Source organism: Pteronotus mesoamericanus, unplaced genomic scaffold (assembly GCF_021234165.1).
Source record: "Pteronotus mesoamericanus isolate MK-2021 breed Mesoamerican mustached bat unplaced genomic scaffold, CSHL_Meso_final contig_2, whole genome shotgun sequence".
NCBI lineage: Eukaryota > Metazoa > Chordata > Mammalia > Chiroptera > Mormoopidae > Pteronotus > Pteronotus mesoamericanus.
In genome coordinates this window covers 32406246-32430197 of record NW_026555084.1, presented here as the reverse complement: position 1 = coordinate 32430197, position 23952 = coordinate 32406246, and the positions used below count along the sequence as shown (strand labels likewise).

Genomic DNA, 23952 nt, shown 5'->3' with positions numbered 1-23952 from the left:
ATACAGTAAGAGAAAACTGAGGCTCATAGTTGGGTCAACCCCTCCTAGCCCCAAATGCTATATGCACTCCTTCAATGCTATAAATGCACTCCTTCATTGCTATAAAAATCTCTTTTGACTCAGAATATGATTTGACTTTCACTATCTTATTTTGCTCCATAATTTTTGGTGAATTTTATTTCTTGCCAGCAAACTAAAAAACAGAACTAGTAAGACAAAAATGTGCCTTAAGGAAATTCCAGTTAATAAAAGGTTAGATTAAAAAATAATGAATTATGAGGGTCAACTTCCCTGCAAAATCCTGTAGCTGCAGCCACTTATGTGCCCAAAGGACACAGCACAGCTGCTAACGGAGCATATATGAATTCTAACACATACCTGTGTCTAACACATAACATATGTCTAACATAGTTATGACACAGAACAGATTCTCTGGCCACAGTTGGACAATCAAAAAGGATACAGTTACCTTTTTTATACGTCCCATCCACTCCTTTGCCCATCTTATCCTTGCTGCTCACATCCCCCTCCATGTAGGGAAAGACTCGGGCCTGGTGAGTCCACAGATAGTCATTAGACCCAAAGAAGAGTACGGGGAACTCGCCTACATCATGTCTCATCTTATCAATGTTGGAAGGAATAGCTCGAGGATGGCAGATCTCAGCCGGCCACCACCTGGGAAAAGTGAAAACAAAGAAGGAAAATTCTAAAAGACTGCAAGGTGCTAGGAAAATAACCTACTCTTTAGAACAGGAATAAAGAATAGCAATGTCTGTCTATCCACATCAAAGTCTGACCCTGAGCATCTTATAATCCAACTAGTGAAAAAAACAAGTAGTATGTACCAAAGTCTGCAACACCCATCCTCACACACATGCTTGCATACAGACACATTCTCTCAGACTCAGTCTTTCTATTTCAAGGAATCTATAATAGGAAATAATTATCTATATAACAGGAAGTATTACCTATAACAACGAAAACCTGAAAACAATCTAAATGCTCAACATAAGGGGAATGATAGACCTAACTATGGTATACTATACAATAAAATACAACTTGGCTTTCAAAAAGGAAACTGTCAATATTAGGGGATAGAAAAATGACACCAAGTAATGCCTCCCCGCCAAGCACATAAATTAGTACAACCACTTTAGAAGGACAATTTGGCATTAGCCATAAAAGCTAGAAACCCCTGCCCTGCTACTCCATCCTAAAAATGCCTTAGAGAAGCTCCTGTGCATGTACACCAACACACTGACAAAATGTTCCCAGTCCAAACAGGGGAATGGATAACTGAACTACATACACTGCACTGTACTGTACAACCATATCGTCTGAATGGACTGGAGCAGTGTGATAATCACAATAAATCTCAAGAAAATAACAGTGAGTGAATAAAGCAAGTTGCAGGGAAATACATCAATCCCTTTATATAAAGATCTAAAACATGCAAAACAAATTATTATACATATGGTAAACCTACAGAGCAAGGCAAAAGAATAAAAAACACAAAATGCAGTAGGGTGGTTCTCTGTGTGGGTGGGGAAAGAATGAACTCAGGCAGGCGCCTGGAGGAAGACTTAAAAGTACCAGCAGTGCACTATTTCTTTAACTGGGAAGTATACACACAGGTGTTCCTTTTGTTACTCTTTCAAAAATCATTCATGTTTTAATATCCTTTTGTACATTCCCTGATCAATAAAAATAATTTTAAGGAGAAAAAGGTAGACACAAAAATTGAGTATAAACTACAAGGCCAATTATTTTGAGGGTGCATGTGGGGTGTCTTCAAGTAAATAGGCTGAAATGTTAGCAAGCAATATATCTTCCTTGTTTCTAAGATTTATAGGTTTGTTTTTCATGAATGAATTTTCTACATTTTCCAATGATCACAACAAAAAAAATCAGTTTTTTCATTTATAATGAAAAACTAATGGGGGAGGGGGAGGCATTGCTTTGCCAGGGAAATCCTTAGAAAATGTTAAGCACTGTATGTAAGAGATCCCAAGAAACAGAATAGTAAAAGAAATGGGTGGCTGTCTCCTTCATGCTTACTCACCTGTATCTTCCAACTTTTACCCAGACAATTTCTCTGTAATGTGGCTTTTTGCCTGCTTTGCAGTCATTGCAATACCAGTTTCCTTCAGGGATATCAATATTCAGGCATTCCCGATGAAAAGCAGCAGGGCAGGAATCACAGCACAGAAGGCTGCCTCCTGTAGGAATGAAAAAAATCTGGCACTCAGAAACATAAGGCTACATATGAAGAGCCAGCTGAAACAGCCTTCGCTCAGCACCTAACCAATTGTCTCTCACCTAATGACCTAGTAATTCAATTAGCTATTCAGAAACTTTCCCGAAGAAGTGTTCCTTTTACAATATTCCTGAACCACACCCTTGAAGGTTTGTTAGATTCACAGCAAATAAACATGAGATCTTGTTGGCAAAATTAGGTTAGGGCAAACCTCTAAAAGTCACGTATGTATACATATACATATTAGGTCTGTCCGGATAAAGCCCAGCCATTGTTACTACAACAATGGTTTGCATGACATGGATATAACCTGGCAGCCTAGGATAGTGGACTGGAATGCACATGCGTTAACAGTGACAACTTCACTGTATTAGTCAGCTGGGATGGTAGACACCATCGAGTGAGCATGGTTACTGTGTTGTCACTGCATTCAAAGTGACAGTGAGTAGAGCAATGAATCTGCATCAAATTTTGCATTAAGCTTGAATGTTCCTCCACAGAAACTATTAGGATGATTCATTCAGAAGGCTTTCAGGGATGATGCAATGAGAGCAGCTCAAATAAAAGTGTGGCCCAAACGCTTCAAAGATGGTCGAAAATCTGTTGAAAATAATCCGCATTTTGGAAGGCTTGCAATAAGCTGAACACCTGAGAATGTTGAATGTATATGGGCTGCAATCCACAAAGATCAGTGGCCGACAGTGCGAGACCTAGAAGCTCATCTGGGGATTCCAAAAACCACTGTGTCCGAGATTTCAATGCAGGATCTTGGCATGAAACATGTCTTGGCAAAATTCGTTCTGTGGCTTCTGCTAACAGAGCAGAAGGAACATTGTGCTGCAGTTGTTAATGACTTGATTCAAACTGCTACCAATGAACCAGATTTCCTCAAGAAGGTCATAACCAGAGATGAATTGTTGGTCTATGGCTATGATCCATAAACGAAGGCTCAGGTGTCCCAAGGGAAGTCTCCTGGTTCTCCATGCCCAAAGAAGGCGAGGCAAAGTCACAGCAAGATCAAGACCATGTTAAGTGTGTTTTTTTTCATTGGGAAGGTGCTGTCCATCACAAGTATGCGCTTCCAGGCCAAACTGTTAATAAGGACTACTACACCTCAATGTTCTTCGTGGGTTGAAAGATGCAATATGACAAAAACAGCCATTGGCAACTGGTGATTGGCAGCTCCATCACAATAATGCACTCACTCATGTATCACATCTCCTGCAGGTTTTCTGGGAAACATCAAATCACCCAGGTAGTCCTTACAGCCCAGATTTTACCCACTGCCAGCTTCTGGCTTTTCAAAAAATTAAAATCACCTTTGAAAGGGAAGAGACTTCAGACCGTCAGTGAGATTCAGAAAAACACAACAGGGCAGCATATGGCAATTCAAATAAAGGATTTTGCAGTGTTTTGAACAGTGAAGAGATGGTGGGAGAACAATGTGAGGTTTGAAGGGGACCGAAGTGTTATTGTCCTATGTACGTTTCTTATATCTTTTTCAATAAATATCTATTTTTCATATTACATGGCTGGATATATTCTGGACAAACCTTGTATATACATCCCTTCCTCTTCACTAAAAGGCATCGCACCAAAAGGAATGTCAATGACACACAATGACCAATGTATAAAGAGCACAAGCATCAACTAATTTAAGCTCTGAGATCACATGACCTTGGGGAATTCACTTCTCTTGCCGGTCTGTAATTCCCTCAATGGTAAGGTGTTTTCTATAATGAACAATAAATAAGCACATCTGTTTGAGGAGAAGTGACTAAACTGCCTAGTAGTGACTAACACATAAGCAGTCATCCCCCTTTTAAAATCGCTAACCTTTTAATCTTTTTAATGATTGGTACTCTCACGACACCTATGGTCCCTTTTCAGAATAGCAATTATAAATACATAAATGTAACACATAAGCTAAAAAGGACTAGATTATATTAAAATATCATGATCACATGGGCACTTCTACTCTGAAACCATTTCACATTCATTTCATGTTACTCTGGAATTAAAAACAGTCTAACAATGAAACTATTTCATCTTTCCATATTTAAGAAACATGAAAATTTGGAGCCTCTGCTTCAGCACTCCAGACACTAAGAGAATTACAGAATGTTTTATTTAAATGCTATTAAATACCAAAATTCTGTCTTTAACTTTATTCTAAACAAAAGAAAGGTCATACAATAACAGGCAGCAGTTTTCACCAAAAGACAGTTTTATTTTATTTATTTTGTAAAGATTTTACTCATTTATTTTTAGAGAGAGGGGAAGGGAGGGAAAAAGAGAAGGGGAGAAACATCAATCAGTGGTCTCTTGCACGCCCCCAACTGAGGACCTGGCCAGCAACCCAGGCATGTACCCTGACAGGGAATCAAACCTGTGATCTTTCGGTTTGCAGGTGAGTGCTCCATCAACGGAGCCGCACCAGCCGGGGCAGAAAAAGACAGGTTTATAAGGAGCAGATATTATAAGAACAAAAAAGAATGTATGGTGTCATAAAGTTTTATGCAGGATAATTAACAAAGCTAACATAAGTCTTCTTTGTGCATTAAAACATCCCTAACTACACCAAAGTTCCAGTTTCTACCCATATAAACTGCACTTAATATTCTACTTTGTTCTTTTAGATTTTATTTATTTTTAGAGGGAAAGGAAGGGAGAGAAAGAGAGAAACATTGACGTGTGGTTGCCTCTCATGCGCCCCCTACTGGGAACCTGGACTGCAAACCATGTGCCCTGACGGGGAATTGAACCAGTTACCCTTTGGTCTGTGGGCCGGCGTTCAATCCACTGAGCCACACCAGCCAAGGCCAATATTCTACTTTGTTTTAAATTAACATCATAGTTTAAGGACATCAACCATGTCCTGATGCACACCCTAGTTAGTTAAGTGGAGTTTTCCTTAAATTGTCAGGTTACATAAATATTAAGAAAAGTAAAAGTCCACTTATTCGTTAGCTTTACCACTATTTAGTATACTCAAATTTCTTAAAGGGGATGCTCATCAAATAACACATGTTCATTCTTTTCTGTAAATTAGTCCTTTAACATGTTCATAACCAGCTAAGGTTTCATAAAATTGCATGAGTAAGTAGATATTTAAAAAAAAAAACCCGCAGAAAAACTGTTCCCCAAAATTTACTAGTCAACAAAATTTAGCCATTCTGAAAAGGAATGAAAAAAATGAGTACGAGAGCTAGTGCCACCTTCACACCAGCATACAGTGGAGCAGTGTCAACACAAATCTTAGAAAAAGAACATGTAGCCTAAACATTTATAGTAACCCAACATGTGCTCTAGTACACAGGCAAATGATGAACAGCCTCAAACTGAGAATTATAACACCTAGGAGTGCTTCTTAGCAGTTCAGTTAACCAAGAGGACAATTCAGAACTGTAAGTGTAGCACTGTAAACAGAATGGCAATGAATACTAAATCCTCCACCTAACTAGCAAAAATCAGGCTGTGAGAAATGGAAAGGAATTGTATAAAGATGAATAATATTGACTCTGTTCTGGAGAAGAAATATTTTTAAACTGAAAATATGTGTGTGTGTGTGTGTGTATAAGATAAAAAAATTACCTTTTCATCCACTTTATAAGACCTTTCAGAAACATTAATATCCCTTACAGAAGGAAATTCATAAATTTCTCTACTTTCCCTTTCTTCCATTTAAATTCATGTAAAATTAGGACTTTCAGCCAAGATGGAGGCATAGGTAGATACAGTTTGCCTCCTCACATAACCAACAGGACAACAACAAATTTAAAAACAAAAAATAACCAGAACGGCCAGAAAATCGAATGAATTGTATGGAAGTCCAACCACCAAGGATTTAAAGAAGAAACACTCATCCAGACCAGTGGGAGGTACGGAGACGGGCTGCCAGGGCAGAGAGGCCGCACAGCAAGGCAGAGGCTGGAGGACCGGGTGGGCAAGGCAGCAGCTGGTAGACCTGGTGGTCCCACATTTGTCTAAGGATAAACTGGAGGAACGGCTGGAGAGTGAGATAGACTGCAATCCAGGGTTCCAGTGCAGCAAAAAGAAAGCCTCAAAACCTCTGGAAGTAAAAACCTGTGGGGGTTGTGTCAGTGGGAGAAACTCCCATTCTCATAGGAGAGTCCGATGGAGACCCACAGAGTCCTAGACCATACACAAACCCACCCACCCAGGAATCAGCACTAGAAGGACCAAATTTGCTTGTGGGTAGCGGGGGAGGTGACTGAAAGCCCGCCGAGAGCAGAGCAAGTGGCATTGTTCCCTTTCGGACCCCTCACCCACAGACAGCGTCACAACTCAGGGACCTGGGTTGCCCCACCCTGGTGAATATCTAAGGCTCCACCTATTCCATCATAAGAGGCATGCTGGGACAAAGAAACAAGGCCCAAATGAAAGAACAGAACAAAGCTCCAAAAATAGAACTATACAATGAAGAGACAGCCAACCTATCAGATAGAGTTCAAAACACTGATAATCTGGATGCTCACTGATTTGCTTGAGAATGGTTGCAAAATGGAAGAAAAAGCAAAGGCTATGTAAAGTGAAATAAAGAAAAATATACAGGGAACCAATCATAAAGGGAAGGAAACCAGGACTCAAATCAACGATTAGGAGCAGAAGGAAGAGGTAAATATTCAATCAGAACAGAATGAAGAAACAAGAATTCAAAAATATGAGGAGAGGCTTAGGAACCTCCAGAACAACTTTAAACATCCCAACATCCAAATCATAGGGGCACCAGAAGAAGAGGAAGGGCAAGAAATTGAAAACTTACTTGAAAAAGTAATGAAGGAGAACTTCCCAATCTGGCCAAGAAAAGAGATGTCCAGGAGATCCAGGAAGCTCAGAGAGTCCCAAAGAAGTTGGACCCAAGGAAGCACACAAGAAGGCACATCATAATTATATTACCCAAGAGTAAAGATAAAGAGAGAATCTTAAAAGCAGCAAAAGAAAAGGAGAGAGTTACCTACAAAGGAGTGCCCATAAAACTACCAGCTGATTTCTCAAAAGAAACCTTGCAGGCAAGAAGAGGCTGGAAAGAAGTATTCAAAGTCATGAAAGGCAAAGACCTACATCCAAGATTCCTCTATCCAGCAAAGCTATCACTTTACCCAAATAAGGTAAAGTTAAAGGAGTTCATCATTACCAAGTCCTTATTATATGAAATGTTAAAGGGACTTACCTAAGAAAAAGAAGATAAAAAATTATGAACAGTAAAACAGAGGGGTGGGCGAGGGAGAGGGGTAAAGGTACAGGGAATAAGCAGCATAAATAGTAAGTACAAAATAGGCGGGGGGGGGGGGGGGGGGGGCGGTGGTGTTAAGAATAGTATAGGAAATGGAGAAGCCAAACAACTTTTATGTAGGACCTATGGACATGAACTAAGGGGTGGGGGGATGGTGGAGGGGTGCAGAGTGGAGGGGAATAAAGGGGAGAAAAAAATGGGACAACTATAATAGCATAATCAATAAAATATATATAAAAATAAATAAATTCATGTAAAATTAATAAAAAAAACACAAGTATACTGTGATACCATCTTCTAGAATTGTTTCTACCCAGTTATATGCAGATGTCTAGAGTGATATTCCTTAATATTTTTTTTTTCTGATGATGAGACTCAGGTGATTTGAAGTTTTTTTGTTCTTTCTGTTCCTTTCATTTTTAGTCTTGATTTTCCAGCTTTACTGACGTTTAGTATACGTGTAACCTTGTGTAAGTTTAAAGTGTACAACATAATGACCTGATATGTATATACTGTGAAATGATTACCATAACATTAGGTTAACATATCCATCATATCACGGTTACATTTTTTTTGGTGGTGAGAACTTTTAAGGTGTACTCTCTTAGCAACTTTCAAATACGCAATGCAGTCACTATGCTGCACATTATATCCCCCAAGCTTATTCATCTTATAACTAGAAATTTGTACTGTTTGAGCACATTCCCTCATTTTTCCGACAGTGATTTTGTTTCCTATTTATTTCATCAATGGTTTAATGTCTTAATAAAAATCAAGTCATTATTTAAATTAAAAATGAAACTTCTCCCTATTGGGGAACAAATCCAAATTTGAAAGTTCTGCTATGTTATCACTAATTCAGTACTTCATTTCCCCGTATTTCTTGTAGTGGCAATGTGAAGAAAACTTTTTGTTGCGATTAAAATACTGTATTAATCTATTTTTAAATTATTCATACATCGGGAAGTCATGTCTTACCTTCTGAGCATACAAAACACCAGCTAACATTAACATGCTCATGATTCCGGCAGCCACGCCTGGGTGTAAAGTGATTAGGGCAGATGATACTATTAGATGCAAGGATCTTTGACCCAGCAGCCAGGCAAAAGTCATTGGCATGGTATGCCACAGGACAGCGGACACAGCGCATCAGACGGCCTAAAAATGTGAGACAGGAAAACCAGGGAGGAGCAAAAGAAAAACAAAGACATTAAATACTAAAAAATGTGAGTTATTCAAGTTTATTTGATAGTACTGAGAAAATGTCACAAATAGAAGGAAGCGTTACTAGGGCAGGGGATCTTAAACACCCAACTTACTATAAAAAGCTCAGGTGGGAGCTATGTGACTTCAACACAAGGAGTCAGATCCCACACCTGTAAATGAGCCTGCCTCACCAAGAAAGCCCTACAGAAGCCACTACTCTGACTCCTAGGAAACCTGGGATCACCTGCAAACTAAATGGGAGGTGGAGATGTGCACCATCAGAATAAAAGGCCAGCTGACAGGAACACTATTGCTTGCTTTTGTTGCCTAATGTTGTGATTCCTAAAGCCTTTCAGATGAATGAATCCCTCCATCCCTTCCTGATGAACGATGTCCTCTGACATACTTCCACTAAAAGCCATTACAAACCATCTAATATAAATGTCAACGACAACAACAATTGAAAACAGGAAGGTACCTGATGGTTAAACTGCAATTTTGATCAAGCTAGTTAAATCACTGTGATTAAGATTGATGAGACATAGAGGGCCTGGAAATCAACTTACCATAAAGGTTGTGCCAGTCTGGTTAAAAGACTGAGTAACGAAAAAAGTCAAGACTGCTCAGTTTTCCTGCTCAAACCTCTATAGGTGACGTGGGGGCTTTTTGGGCACACAGGCATTTAACAGTAGAGATACAATATTTGGCTTTTAGGAAAATCAGTAAAAGACCCACTATTATTGAACAGAAAAAAAATGATTATTTTCCCAGTAGGAACAGATTTAAAAACTTGAATTTACCTACATCCGATAATTTTGGAAACCTCAGCTTTCTACCTAACTATGAAGCAGAAAAATAGCTTCAAGATAGAAGTTTCCATTTTACAAAACAAACAAAAACAAACCAACACAAAACAAAACCTCACTTTTGACCTACAAGCATGTCTGTATTACATCACATTTGACAGCTGCAGAGATAAAAGGGCCCACAGAAGAAGAATACAGTTTGGTCTAATGAAGTGGTCCCCAATGTTTTTGGCACCACTGATGGGTTCCCTGGCTCACCTGCCACTCACTTCCTGCTGTGTGGCCCGGTTCCTAAGAGGCCATGGACTGGTACTGGGGGTTGGGGACCCCTGGTCTAATGGAGTTGGTAACACGATGAAGACATGCAACAAAACACTTTTTCAAACTAAATCTCACATAGAATCCAAATATTTAAAACAACCACATAACGTTAGGGCTCCATATAAGACAATGTGGTGAACTGTGGTGGATTTAACTAGTCCATTACTCTCTTCTGTCTCACATAAAATACTGCTACTCTGACAAAAGATAGAGAGGTCACGAAGAGACATGCCAGATCGCATCTGCAAATGTCCACTGCCAATGACACTGCTATTTTACAGTTAGATTGGTTCCCACGAGAAACTTGTACCTTTCGATGCAGAAACACTGGCTGGATTAGCAGCATGGCAGGTTATACAGATGTGGAGGGAGCACCGGAAACCCTTGTTCTGCATGACAGTGGGTGGGTACTTCTGGACACACTCTTCATGGTAAAACTTTCCGCACAAGGGCAGAAGGCACCTTTTAACATCTTCCCCACTCTGTTTACATACAAAACAGGTATGGATTCCTGGGAAGGAGAAAAAAGGTAACATATTAATAACAATTCAAGAACTCATCCAATGCAAAACCATTAGATGTAAAGTTAGTGAGCACACAATTCCGCACCAAATTCCAGCAGGAGGGAGTGGGCAGGGGGGCTGGGTGTTGGGCGTGTTCCTTCCCCACTAGGCAATTTTACAGCACCCGCTGGCTGTCCTACAAGTCAGCTCGATTCTGACACTACCTACCTAGAGATAACAGCAGATCCCACAGATTAAGAACTCAGTCCTAGAGACGATCATGTCCAGACCCCCCCCCTCCGCTTCAGACACCAATCTTCAAAAGCAGGTTGTGGCCTGTACTTCTAGAAAACTAACTGCGATCCCCTTCTTGGGTTCAATTAATTTGTTAGACAAGCTCAGAGGACTCAGAGAAACATGTTACTTATTAGATGGCCAGTTCATTAGAAAATTCAGGAACAGTTAGATGGAGAGATGCATTCAGCAAGGATGGGAAAGGGGCAGCCATGTCCTCTCCAAGCATGCACCTCTCCCAGAATCTCCACATGTTCACCATCCCAGAAGCTCTCCAAACCCCGTCCTTTTGGATTTTGGTGGAGGATTAATTACACAGGCCTGACTGGGGGCTGTTTCAACCTCCAGCCCCTCTCCCTCCCCTGAGGTCAGAAAGGTGGGACTGCCAAGTTCCCACCCCCTAGTCACATGGGTGGTTCTATAGGCAACCAGCAGGCATCTTCAGATGGGTTCAAGCCATCTCATGAACATAACAAAAGACATACAAAGGACAGGTTATGGCTTCCAAGGAGCAATGAAAATAGGAAATTCCAAGGGTTTCAGGAGCTCTGCGCCAGAAACTAGACAAAGACTAAATATGTATTTACTATAAATCACAATTATCATAGTAAGGAACTTTATAATAGACTGATCAGGCTGACAACAAGACTGACTAAATCTTAATATCACTGTTCAGTGGGAAATTGACAATATGCTTGCTGACATGAATAGGAAGTAACAGGAAGTACACATCACCCTGCCAAAAGAAAACTGACCTGAAACTAACCCAATCTCTAGCTCTAACTACAAGTTTCCAGGAAATACAGAGAAAAGAGAAACAAGTTAAAAGGACATCTGAAGGGTACAATCAACAAAAGTTAGACTGTGGAAAATTTTGCAGGACAAATGGACATTGTCTTGACAAATAAATGTCAATTTAAAAATATGGCGAGAGGGACAGGAATGTTGTTTGTTGTGAGAAATTTAAGAAGAGACGTATCAAAAATACAACACAGATTTTATTTGGATCTTGATTCAAAACACTCTAAGAAGACATCTTGGAAATAAGTGGGAAAATTTGAAAATGGAGCTGGGTAATATATGACACATAGGGGTTACTTTATATTTTTGCCACACACTGGATACATGTATTTGTTAAATGTTGTAACTGTTAGACCTTTTGAAATATATAGGTAAAATGATACAGAAAGAAAATTGGCACTATTGAATCTAAGTGGTAGATACATGGGGATTCTTTACACTGATCTCTCTAGTTTTGTACATGCCTTACGATTTCTGTCATAAAAAATTTAAAAGAAAACACAACCTACCTCTCCCTGAGAAACAATATAGTGTGAAAAAAAACCCAAGCCGGAAGGAACCTGAATATGACTCCTGCCTCTGGCACTTGCAGGAGATAGGAGCTCATGAAAATAACCGTTCTCATCTATAAATAGTGAGATCACCCAACTAATAGTAATTTTAGAAAAATTCAGACCTGTATTTGGAAAGAAGCAAACTATTGCTTGATGTTGAACAAATGGCAGCCAATATTAGTAAATGGTGTGGTCAGCCTACTATAAGAAAACAGGGTGAGCCACAGCAGTAAGAAATAACTTCTTTATTCATCTTTATTAAAACTAGGATATCGGTTCCCACCCTCAAAAATGATAACCTGTCTTTACCTTACATCATACACAAACATTAATTCAAAAAAGATCTTAAATGTAAAACCTAAAACTAAAAAATTTTCAGAACACAAAATCTTTGTGACTATTGAATTAATAAGCAAGATGTCTTAGATATGACACCAAAGTCTACAAAAAGAACAAATTGATAAACTTTATCAACATTAAAATCCTTTGTTCTTCAAAGGACACCATTAAAAAAATGAAACAAGCCACAGATTGGAAGACTAATCTGAAAAGTATATACCTGACAAGGGACTTGTATGCAGAATATAAAAAACTCTTAAAACTGAACAGGTTAAAAAAAAATAAAGCAACCTAGTTAGGGGGGAAAAAAGGACAAATACTTCATCAAAGAGGAGAGCAAATAAGCACAAAACATGAGCAATATCATTTGCCATGAGGGAGATGCACATTAAAACTACAATGAGATGCCATACACATCTGTCAGAATGGCTAAAATTAAAAAGACTGACAATGCCAAGTGTTGCTGAAGATGGGAAAGAACAGAAACTCTCATACATTGCTGATGGGAATGTAAAATGGTACAAATATTTGGAAAACAATTTGAATGTTTCTTTAAAAGTTAAACATATACTACTGTACCTATCACATGATGCAGCCATCTACTCTTAGGTATTTACATAAGAGAAAAGACAATGTGTCCATACAAAGAGCTCAATGTTCACAGCAGCTTTGTTTGTAATAGCCCAACCTGAGAACAATCCATGAGTGTACTTCAACAGATGAATGGATAAACAAACTGTGGTACATCCACACAACAAAATACTACTCAACTGTAAGCAGGAATGAACTCTCAGTACCTGCAACAATGATGCTGAATCTCAAAATAACTATGCTAAGTGGTAGTTTCACAGATGTATGTACATACACACCCACCAAAACTTACCAAACTGTACGCTTTTGTGCAGTATCTTGTACTACAGTTATACCTCGTTAAAGCTGTTTTAAGAGAATTCAATACTGATACGCACAACATAGATGAGTCTCAAAAAAACATTATGCTGAGCCAGACACAAAAAACTACATAGACTTTGATTCCATTTATATGAAAGACTAAAAAAGAATAAATCTAATGTGAAAGCAGATCATTACTTCCCTGAACCGAAGAAGGAGGTGGGAGGTGGCGGGGGGGGGGGGGGGGCGGTAATTTGTATAAGGGTTGACTGGGAACTTTCCAGAGTGATAGAAATGTTCTAATCTTCCCTGTGGTTGTGGTTACATGGGTATATGAATTTTATCAAGACCTGTAAGAGCCCTGACTGGTGTGGCTCGGTGGGTTGGGCATCATTCCGCAGATACAAAGGCTGTCGGTTCAATTTTTGATCAGGGCATATGCCTGGGTTGCGCGCCAGATCCCCAGGTGGGTGTATGTGTGAGGCAACCAATTGCTGTTTCTCTCATACATCAATGCTTCTCTCCCCTTCTCCCTCCCCTTCCTCTCTAAAAGTATATAGATAAAATCTTAAAAAAAAACCCCACTTATCAAAACATACATTAAAATGGGTGCATTTTATAGTAGGTAAATTATACTTCAATATAGTTGACTTTTAAAAAATAGCTTTGCCTGCCCTGGCTGGTGTGGCTCAATGAATTGAGAACGGGCCTGCAAGCCAAATGGTCACCGGTTTGCTTCTCTGTCCAGAGCACCTGCCTGGCTTGCGGGCCAGGTCTCCAGTAGGGGGCGTGCGAGAGGCAACCAAGCATTGATGCTTCTCTCCCCCCCTCCTTTCCCCTCTCTCTAAAAATAAATAAAATCTTTAAGAAAAGCTTTGCCTTAGATAACTTGCTCACATCATAAGATAAGGCTAGCAAAATTGGATCACTAGCACAAAAGGCAAGAAGATTAGGTAAAATAACCCAAAACTATCTTCCAGCTTTTGCCCTCACATTGTTAAAGGTGCAGCAGAAAAATGAAATAACTCAATGGGATATGGCCATCTATTTACAGACACCAGTAAATTCTCTCATTCCCCACAGGATCTACTCTAAATGTGCACTCTTCCCTTCCAGCTAGGAACACCTTTTTCCATCATTCTCACCAAGCCAAGAAAAAACTGTTCCTGCTTCCTTCTCCTGTCTCAAAACTCCATGGGACATTCCCATTTTACTTTTTCATCTCTTACCCTCTTTTGCCTGTAACTACTCTACCAATTATTCACTCTCCTGGTAAGAATATTCATTTCCCTACACAGTTCTTAAACTTCATCCTACAAAAATGCAAGATGGTCTTCCTCTTGATGTTATAATATCCTCCCTTTAGCGACTGCCCCTCGTTCCCGTTAAATCAGGGTTCTCTAAGAGCAGCGTCCTACTGCTACCCATCCCCCTCAGCTGATTTAATGAGGCAGCCTCTGGTAAAAAGTCAACCATTTCTCACTGTCAAATACAAACGGCTTCTGTTCACTTCAGAACCTCCTTGATCTTGTCTCTTTGCTACATCTGTCCCTGCTCATGACACACCCACTCCCATCGCTTCGCATTCTTTGACTAGAGCCTCCTTACCCTCCAGGGGCCCCTTTTAAGGGGCCATCTCCAGGCACTGTCACGGACCTTCTTCTCACTCTACAGATGCTCTCCCCCTGGGCATAAGTCACTCAATTCACACTTACAGTTTTAGTGACTTAGGAGCCTAAAACTCAGTCCTCATTTCCTCACTACTTAAATGCTGTACCATCCACATATAATGCTGAAAAAAGACCAATCTCAGCAGCACATTTGGGAAGTGCTTTACAGGCTGGTCTCATCTGACCATTCCTAGTTTCTGACCCAATTTTCATATTATAACTCCCAAAATATCACTTTCTTTTTTTTTTGATAAATAGTTTTATTGACATATGAAGAAAAGCACACATATCCTAACTGTATTATTTATGAATAATTACTAAGTGAACATGCTTATGTAATTACCACTCACAGCAAGAAATATAAATCATCACCTATAACTCAGCAGCCTTCCTTGCCACTTACCAGTGCCTCTTCCCTAAAATATCTTAGTCTAAAAGCACCGATCTATGCGTCCTATTTCCCAAATATTCTTTACTCTCATTACTGGAACTTCTGTCCTTCCCATCTCCATACCAGTTTCTATTTCTCTCTTCAAGCCAAACTCAGGTATCTTCCTCTGTGGCAGTGGCTCATCTTTGTTTATGAAGCACTTTAAATGCACCTCCACGGCAACACTTTTTGCACTACATTATGCTATACTGCACATTCATTATTCATTTGGAAGCTCTTCTGAAGGCAAAGGTCTCACAGCACCTATTTCTATGTCTCTAGCAACTAGCCCAGTATTGCAACAAAACAGTGTCTCCTATAAATGAAAAACTTTAAAACTCACACCTTCTTTGGAAGAAGACCCCTCTATTTCTAACTTTACCTGTGCGACATTCATTGCAGATAAATTTTCCTCTGGGCATCTCAGTTAATCCAAGGCACTCCAGGTGGAAAGCCCCACAGCACTGAGCCTCACATAACAGCAGCTCACCCAGTTTTTCACAGTTCTGTTAAGAAAAAGAAAACAGATCTGTCTATAGAAAAAGGTTTTTAAAAATCCCAAGCAGAAGGCCCTAATGAAGAAGATTAACAAGTAGCTTTGCCAGAAACAAGAAAGCCCACCAATCATTTAGCCAATATTTAATGATTACTTCCTCTATGCCAGGTAACACAAGGCCCTGGCTCTCGTGGTTCTTATAGTCTAAGGACAGAAAATATAAGTAAAACTTAAACAGGAAAGGTATCAGACAATCATAAGCAATAGGCAGAGAATTCAAATCGCTCTTTGGATTGGGTGATTTGGAATGGCCTCTCAGAGTGGCTCTGAATGACAAGTTGGCCACGTGAAGGAGAAGCAGGAAGGCAGCGAGTACAGAAAGTCCATAAACGGGAACAACCATGGCATGTCTGAGAATTGCAAGGAGAGCCTGGGTCACTGGACTAAAAAGGACAAAGTTGTAAGTGCTAGAAGATGAGGTATGAGGAAGGCAGAGGCCTGATTATGTGACCTTACAAAATACAATACAGCATTTCAGATTTTAGGTGTTCCATTAGAAAACTTACCAAGGGAAGACTAAAATCAGATATTCATTCAAACACAGATCCCTGTAACTGCTACATGGAAAATGAGTTTGATAAGAGTAGAGAGGTGAGAATAAAAGCAGAGGCAATCAAGAAGACTACTGCGATGGTTCAAGCAAGAAACACAGCTGGCCGGACTCGCGTCGTAACTGTTCCATGAAGGGCTCCAATCGACGTCTGAACAACCCTTGAGATGCAAACCATCTCAGAGAGATCATTCTCCTCAGATGACCTCATCTAAGGCAGGGTGTCGCTTAAGATAGGGCCTTAGGAAATAAGGACCTAGATCCATCACTTTGAAAACATTCTAGGATTTATGAAATATCTGTAAATTCCCAATATGTATGACTTTTCACCCCTCTAACACCCTGACTTGTTTCCCCATGGTGATTCTCTCTCTCTCCCCGAGACACACACACACACACACACACACACACACACACACACACACACGTACATGCACATGCACACGCACACACAGAGTCATACATTCATCCATGGGACAAGAAAGGGAAAAGGGGGCTAGGTGAATCTAATATCTTCAGTAACTCAAAGAAGTAGAACAGACCTTGACCACTTAACATCAAATAAATAAGTAGGCCTCTGGGGCAAAAAGGCCAGAGGCAGCCAGAGATTAAGAGGAGACACCAAGATCTTAATTAACTTGTAGTCTGAACTATTCTCACAGGTTTTGCTATCCCATTATCCACTATTCACACATAAAAACTGACAAATACCATTAATGTTATACATTTTATTTTGTATATTCAGAGTGTCAGTGACATTAGGTTCAAGGTACAATAAACAAATTCACTTTCATCACTGAAACAGAAAAACTTCATTTATAGTATATATCAAAGAATGTATTTTTCAAAACAACCAAACCCTTTATAGAGTAACCCTTTAACTGTAACCCATCTTTCAAAGTGGGACCCTTGAGAGTAAAAAGAGGCACTACTAATAAATTATACAAGGGAAACATTTAAACTAAGATCGACCTAAACAAGCCAGGATTGCTGAGTCGCCACCATTTAAAAAAAAAAAAAAATCCTCAACCAAAGATACATTTATTGATTTTAGAGGGAGAGAGGGAGAAATATCAGTCAGTTGCCTCCTGCACATGCCCCAGCCAGGGACTGAAGCTGCCACCTTTCGGTGCATGGGATGATGCTTTAACTCACTGAGACACCCAGCAAGGGCTTAATTATTTTTTTGTTAATAAACTTGTGGGCCAAACAGTCTCTGAGACTAACCCTGTGTTTGGACGCTGGTCTAAATGATCAACCTTCTTTGATCAAAATATATATATATATATATATATATATATATGTGTGTTACACACATACAATGTATATAACAGTGAAAATGAATAGATGAAGAAACTGAGCTGAAATTATATTTGCCATAACAACACTCTAAGCCCAGGTTAGTATTACTTTTTCTCTGTTTCAGTTGGGAAAAAAACAAGCTAAAATCTTTGACTTTTCATAAGCCAGGTTTTATGAATTTATTGGGGTGGCTAAAAAGTTCGTTTAGTTTTTTCCATTCTATGGCCCTAGTAGTGCTTAGTTGTCTTTAACTTCATTTGAAACAATATTGTTAGATTGTATTTGGGCAGCTGCCACATCAGTATGCATTTTAAAAAACAAACAAACATTAAAATTAGTGAATTTTTGTGCAGCCATTTTAATGTTGAAGATGGAAGAAACTATGCAACATTTTCAGTATTATGATGCTTTATAATTTCAAGAAAGGTTGAAGTGCAACTGAAATGCAAAAAAAGATTTGTGCAGTGTACGGAGACAGTGCTGTGACTGATTGTGTCAAAAGTGGTTTGTGAAATTTCTTGGTACTATTGACATTCTGGTCAAATAATTCTTTGCTCTGGGGCTGTCCTATGCATTGGGAGATGTTTACAGTACCCTTCGCCTCTACCCACTAGAAACCACTAATGGGAGAGAGCTGACACACTCACAATATCCAAATCAATAAAGTTATTGGTGAAAATGAAAAACATGTCTTTTCTTTTATGGAAAAAACTAAACAGACTTTTTGGCCAACCCAATACAAAGGTAAATCAAGATCATAAAAAGATAACATAACCAAAGCATCCATTTAATGACTCTACTCCCAAGCCGAAAAAAGGCTCTTTAACAATGAAGTGGAGTCACATCTCACATAGTGGTTTGGTTCAGACTCTAAACCCAGATTGCCTGGGTTTATATCATGGCTTCACTTCTGAACATCTCTGTGCCTGTTTCCTCATCTATAAAAATAAGGATAATAATGATAATCTACCTTCTAAGATTGTGATGATGAATATGATGTGATATAATATTTATAGTGACTGGAACACTGCTTAATACATAATAAATAGTGTATAAAAGTTTATTAAATAAATAGAAAAATATAGGCAGTAGGTTTTCTAAAGTTACTACTTTAAAGCAATAGATAAACAAAACAGAATAAAATAAATCTTAAAGCAAAATTATCATAGGAAAATTCCTTACACATCCTAAGATTCTCACCATGAGACGTACAGGGAAAAAAAAAAGGGATCTTTAAGTGAGCAACCACCGATTCACCTCTCCCATCTCAGACCTGTTTCAACACATCTACTCAGGGGCAACAAGCGCAAGAGATTCACCAACACTAAACACTTCTCCTCCTTTCTTCTATAGTGTGGAGGGTGAAGAGCTAAATCCTCGCAGAAAAGTGACTCCACTGGAATAACCCAATAAAATTATTATTCTAATCATGATCGGACCATCGAGGAATGTAGAGGACTTCTCTTAATAGATAAGCACATAATCAAAAGGTAAGTGGGCAACATTTTCTACCTGACAAACATTCTCCTTGAGTGCAGCTCCTCCACCTCGTTCGCCCTGCAGTTTTTTAGACGCGGGCATCCCGTGGTCGTTTTCTATACCCTCCTCAAGAGCCTCCTTGGGGCTTGCAGCCGTCCTGTGTGTCATCAGTTCTCCCTTGCAGAGAAAAAAATAATGTCCCACATCTGCATTATTGATGTCTCCTCCACGTGACCCCCTCCCTCTGGGCTGCTATTTGTCTAGCCATCAGCACTTACAGATGTTCAGCCAATCACGCGGGCGGACTGCATGCAATGTTAGTTCTAACCCTGCTGTGATTGGGCGGGTAGTGGGCGCCTCATGCCCTGCCACTAACTGCTCTGAGGCTGTTCCACTGGAACTTTTTGAGCTGTTCCATTTTAAGGTTTCACTAAGGGAGAGAAAACATTCTTAAGTTTATTTGATTACTTATTTGTCCTTCCAAGATCAGTGTTTCCTAAATAATGCCCCCCTTGGGCACTCTATTCAAATTGTCCTGGAAAGAAACACTTTTCATTACAAATAATGTGTGATGCTGGCCTGACCTGTTCTAATGCTCTTTTAACCTGAGTTGCAAAAGCCAGACATAGCATCAATGACTACACTGATGCTCTGCAAGGAAAGAATTTTAAATCTATCTCTATTTCCTAAAAGCTGAGGTTTACAAATATTAGTCTAAAATCAAGCCATTGATGATTTCAAGAAATAAGCAAATGAGTGTTGCCCCTAACTGCAGCAGTCTCAACTCTCTTAAAGGGCAACATCCAAGTTCATTGGACTACGTGGTTACTGGATATTGTGCTTTTTGGTTTTTAGGAAAAAGTTTACTTTCATGATGAAACAGTTATATATTTCATCTGACACCTAGAGCATAAGATGTGATCTTATAAAAAGGTCATGCCAAATGTGCCTTGACTGATTTTTTTCACTTGGCTCAGGCTATATCTTGTTTCTCCAGGATTCCTTATACCCATTAACCATTTCAGTAGAATACTGTTTTTAAGAAAACTCAAGGGAAAGAGGGATGTGGCCTCTATTATGAAAAGTAGATTCACTTTAGAAGGTCTAAAGATTAGGAACTGAGTAATACCTCTGAGCCTGGAGTTTCTCTTGATGAGTCTTCATTTCTCACTTTTTTATAATGCACCCTAGCTGTAGCATGCCTCTGTCGTTTTCGCCTCCTTGGTTTATCAAATATCTTCGTAGTGCCTATAACAGGAAAACAGGTGTTACCTGTCAGCAAATGATATATACATGTCCAAGAACTCTTATCCTCAACTAAAGGAACCTCACAGAATTATGGAATGTTAAGAGTAAAAACTAACCTTAAAACCTGTTTTATTCTCCAACTCTGTAGATGAGAAAAAAACAGAGGCAGAGAAGAAAAAGAGACTTACTCGTGACTATATTAAGTAGTTTGGAAATTAGCTACATATGCATAAATCCTGCCTTGTACAGATTAAATAACAAATGTATAGGTAGGTTATTAAAGCAATTTCATACTACACCAGTGATATTAAATCCTTTTCATCTGATGGCACACATAAACTACCAAAATTCCATGGCAAGTGCCCTGACTGGTATGGCTCAGTCAAAGCATGTGCCACATTGGCTGAGCATTCTTCACAAAGCAAAAGGTTGCTGGTTCGATTCCCAGTCAGGGCACATGCCTGGGTTGTGGATTCGGTCCCAATCGGGGTGTGTGCAAGAGGCAACCAACTGATGTTCCTTTTTCATGCTGATGTTTCTATCCTTCTTTCTCCCTCCTTTCCCTTCTCTCTAAAAATAAACAAACTTTTTAAAAAAATTCTGGGCACACCAAAAAATATGTATTTTGTCGGCCAGACCAAAAAAAAAAAGAAAAAAAAAAAGGTATAATTTTTATTCATTCTCATGGACAGCTATTGCTGTGTTGGCTATTGACTTTTTAATTTGACAATCTGAAAGAAAAGAGGTGAGTGTCCCTGACTAAATAGGTATTGCATGTTTTAAAAATTCTTGCAGCACACCAGTTAAAAATAACTGTTCTACATGGTTGAAATTAAAGACTTTCTAGTTCCTTAAAGGACTTTAATATCCGGTAGATGGGGAAAGAATGTATTTACTACTCAAAAAAAAAAATACTAAAACTGGCCTCCAAGATTAAATAAAAGTAAATTATATCACAGTATAATCAACTTAAGGATTAAAATGTAAAGCTGAAACATAAAACCTGGCTTACAGGAAGAGGGGAAAAGACCCCCCCCCAAAACATTTAGTGGCTTAAATGATAATTCATACAGCGGTATTATAACCTTGAACATCCAACAATATAAAGTGAATGCATGGTCTAACCTGGCATATTAAGAAAATGAAATTCTAGCCTCTCATTTTCTATTATACATATTTCAAACGTTTACTATAGAAACATCAAGAAGAATCTAAAGCAATATTTCATAAAATGTTCTGAGATAATCAGGCTAGGTATCAACATAAAGGCTGAACTTTGGGAAACTGCCTTTACTCTCCTGGACTGCCTAGTGGAGATGAAGAATCTCTGCTAGCAAATCTACTGACAGCCTACGAACGAAGGAAGAGTTAATATAATGGCAGAGTACAGGTTCGAAATTCTCACAAGTTGAAGTATTTAGATGAGATATACAAAGGATAAAGTGTAGGTTATAGTAAAAAGTATAAAGTATTTTAAGTATAAAAGTATAGGCAAGAGCTGATATTATTTTGTAAGGTTTTTTTTTAAGCAAGAAAGCAAATTGATAAACCTAAGGAATTACAATTTTGCACAATGTTAAAACAATCAACACATTGCTAGATTTACTTGCTAGAAAACTTAATAATCACGGTCACTTTTAAAGAAATGTGCATTTAAGGAGACAGAATCGTGCTGGCAGACCACATCTGATGCAGTGGGCTCAAATCTGGGCCAATGCCTCAGGAGTGATAGCAATCAATGTCACTGGCAGACAAATGATCAAAGTGGTTCAAAAAATTGGCATGGCCCTGGTTGGATAGGTAAGTTGGTTGGAGCATCATCCTATACACCAAAAGGTAATGGGTTTGACACTCAGTTGAGGCGCATATGAGAGGCAACCGGTTGATATTTCCCTTTCACTCTATCCCCTCCCCTAAAATCAATAAGCATATCCTTGGGTGAGAATTTAAAAAAAATGGGCATGGAAAAAGTTGGGTGGATAAAAAGATAGTAGTGTGGCAGTGAATTTGGTCAAGTCTGGGTTTAGTTCCCCAACACTGCCACCTCTTTCTTGTTCGGGTTCCTTGTATAAAATAGAGATAATATGGATAATATCCTAACTCGTGATAATGCTTTATGGATTAGCAATACTAGTTCTATGCAAAGGACCTGGTAAAGTAAACACTCCAACTATGATTATTATATTCACTACTGAATGAAGGGCTGCCCATTCTCCCTGTGGGCTAAAGCAAAATCATCAAGTAGAAGTTCCAGGAGTCAGATTCCAATTTAATCTAAAGATTCCCAAGCTCTTAAGCAACCAGAAGAGCTCGAAATGAGGCTCGAATGTAAGCTCTCTTTTTCAAGCATGTGCTCACAAACTAACGACCACAAATGTGATAAAAAAAAAAAACTAAGACTATTTGTCAAAGACTGGCTTAGGTGATTTGTAATTTCCCTCTCAACTCAGATTCCCTACTTTCTGTCCTATAGATTTAAAAATTGAATCAAAACCAAGGAAGTAATGATGCAGTCTGGAGAATTATCTAAAAAGAAAATTAAGAAGCTGATTTTTCTCTACTGTTCCTAACATTTCCCTATGCTAATTCTAATTTCATTTAACTGATTTCAGCATAAAGCTGAAAATGATGATATGATTTTCTAGCGTCACGCACAATTTTAATACACAGATTTTGGGTGAACACATCTTAGAACTCGCAACCTCACTGGTCTTGCTCCTATACATAACAGCTTTTCTGGTTAAATGACAAGGTCCTCCCCACTCTTTTGCTTTACATTTTTTTAAATCTCAAAAATACTCACCGCCACAAAACTCTTTAGAACGAGATCCAGCACTTGATTCAGTAATGTTATTCTCCAACTGACCAGCTTCATAACACTACAAATAAGTAAAATGCAACATAAAATAAACCCTATAGTATATGCCAAAAACTGAATGGTTTATTGCCATCAATACAGAATCCCGGCTATTTTTTTAAACGATTAAAAAAACAGTATGATAATAATGAAGAGTTCAACAGAAACTTCTGTTAAGAAAGGAAAAGCATCAGATTTTTTTTTTAAATGCTCCAAAAGACTAATGACCATGACATACTCCTTGAGAGAGCAAGAGAGAGACTTGCAATATACAAAGCAGATACAGAATATAGCTCTGACTGAAGTGGGGGAAGGAAACGAAGGGGTATGTACCCAGAGCCTCACTATCTCAGGTCTATTCCTGTATTAAAAAGCTACCTTCTTAAAATTATATTTATAGTTATTAGATTTTATACAGTCATTTGCTTGATGAATTCTGAATATTAAATAACTCTAAATCACTGAATCTCTAATATACATTAAAGCAAAATTAAAACTCAGAACAAAACATCTAGATGTGAAGACTAATTCCTGACACGCTGTATTCCCCTACTACTACTGCTTGTATGAATTAGTTCCATTACATGAAAATGTCTTCTCCCAGACTCTTCCTGACTATAAAACAAGATTC

The 23952-nt window shown here is 38.8% G+C and overlaps 1 protein-coding gene across 7 annotated transcripts in view; it reads right to left on the bottom strand.

Annotated features, from left to right (window-relative positions):
- The window catches only part of NSD1 (nuclear receptor binding SET domain protein 1), a 144610-nt gene that overhangs the window by 22547 nt on the left and 98111 nt on the right, over positions 1-23952 (bottom strand). For all 7 annotated transcript variants that reach the window (XM_054568535.1, XM_054568537.1, XM_054568538.1 and 4 more), the window contains 8 exons: positions 23268-23343; positions 20346-20464; positions 19250-19393; positions 15712-15835; positions 10158-10358; positions 8493-8672; positions 2063-2219; positions 470-675 (listed from right to left, as the gene is read on the bottom strand). In XM_054568535.1, the coding sequence (XP_054424510.1) occupies positions 470-675; positions 2063-2219; positions 8493-8672; positions 10158-10358; positions 15712-15835; positions 19250-19393; positions 20346-20464; positions 23268-23343 (1207 nt within the window). The remainder of the gene's footprint in view (positions 1-469; positions 676-2062; positions 2220-8492; positions 8673-10157; positions 10359-15711; positions 15836-19249; positions 19394-20345; positions 20465-23267; positions 23344-23952) is intronic.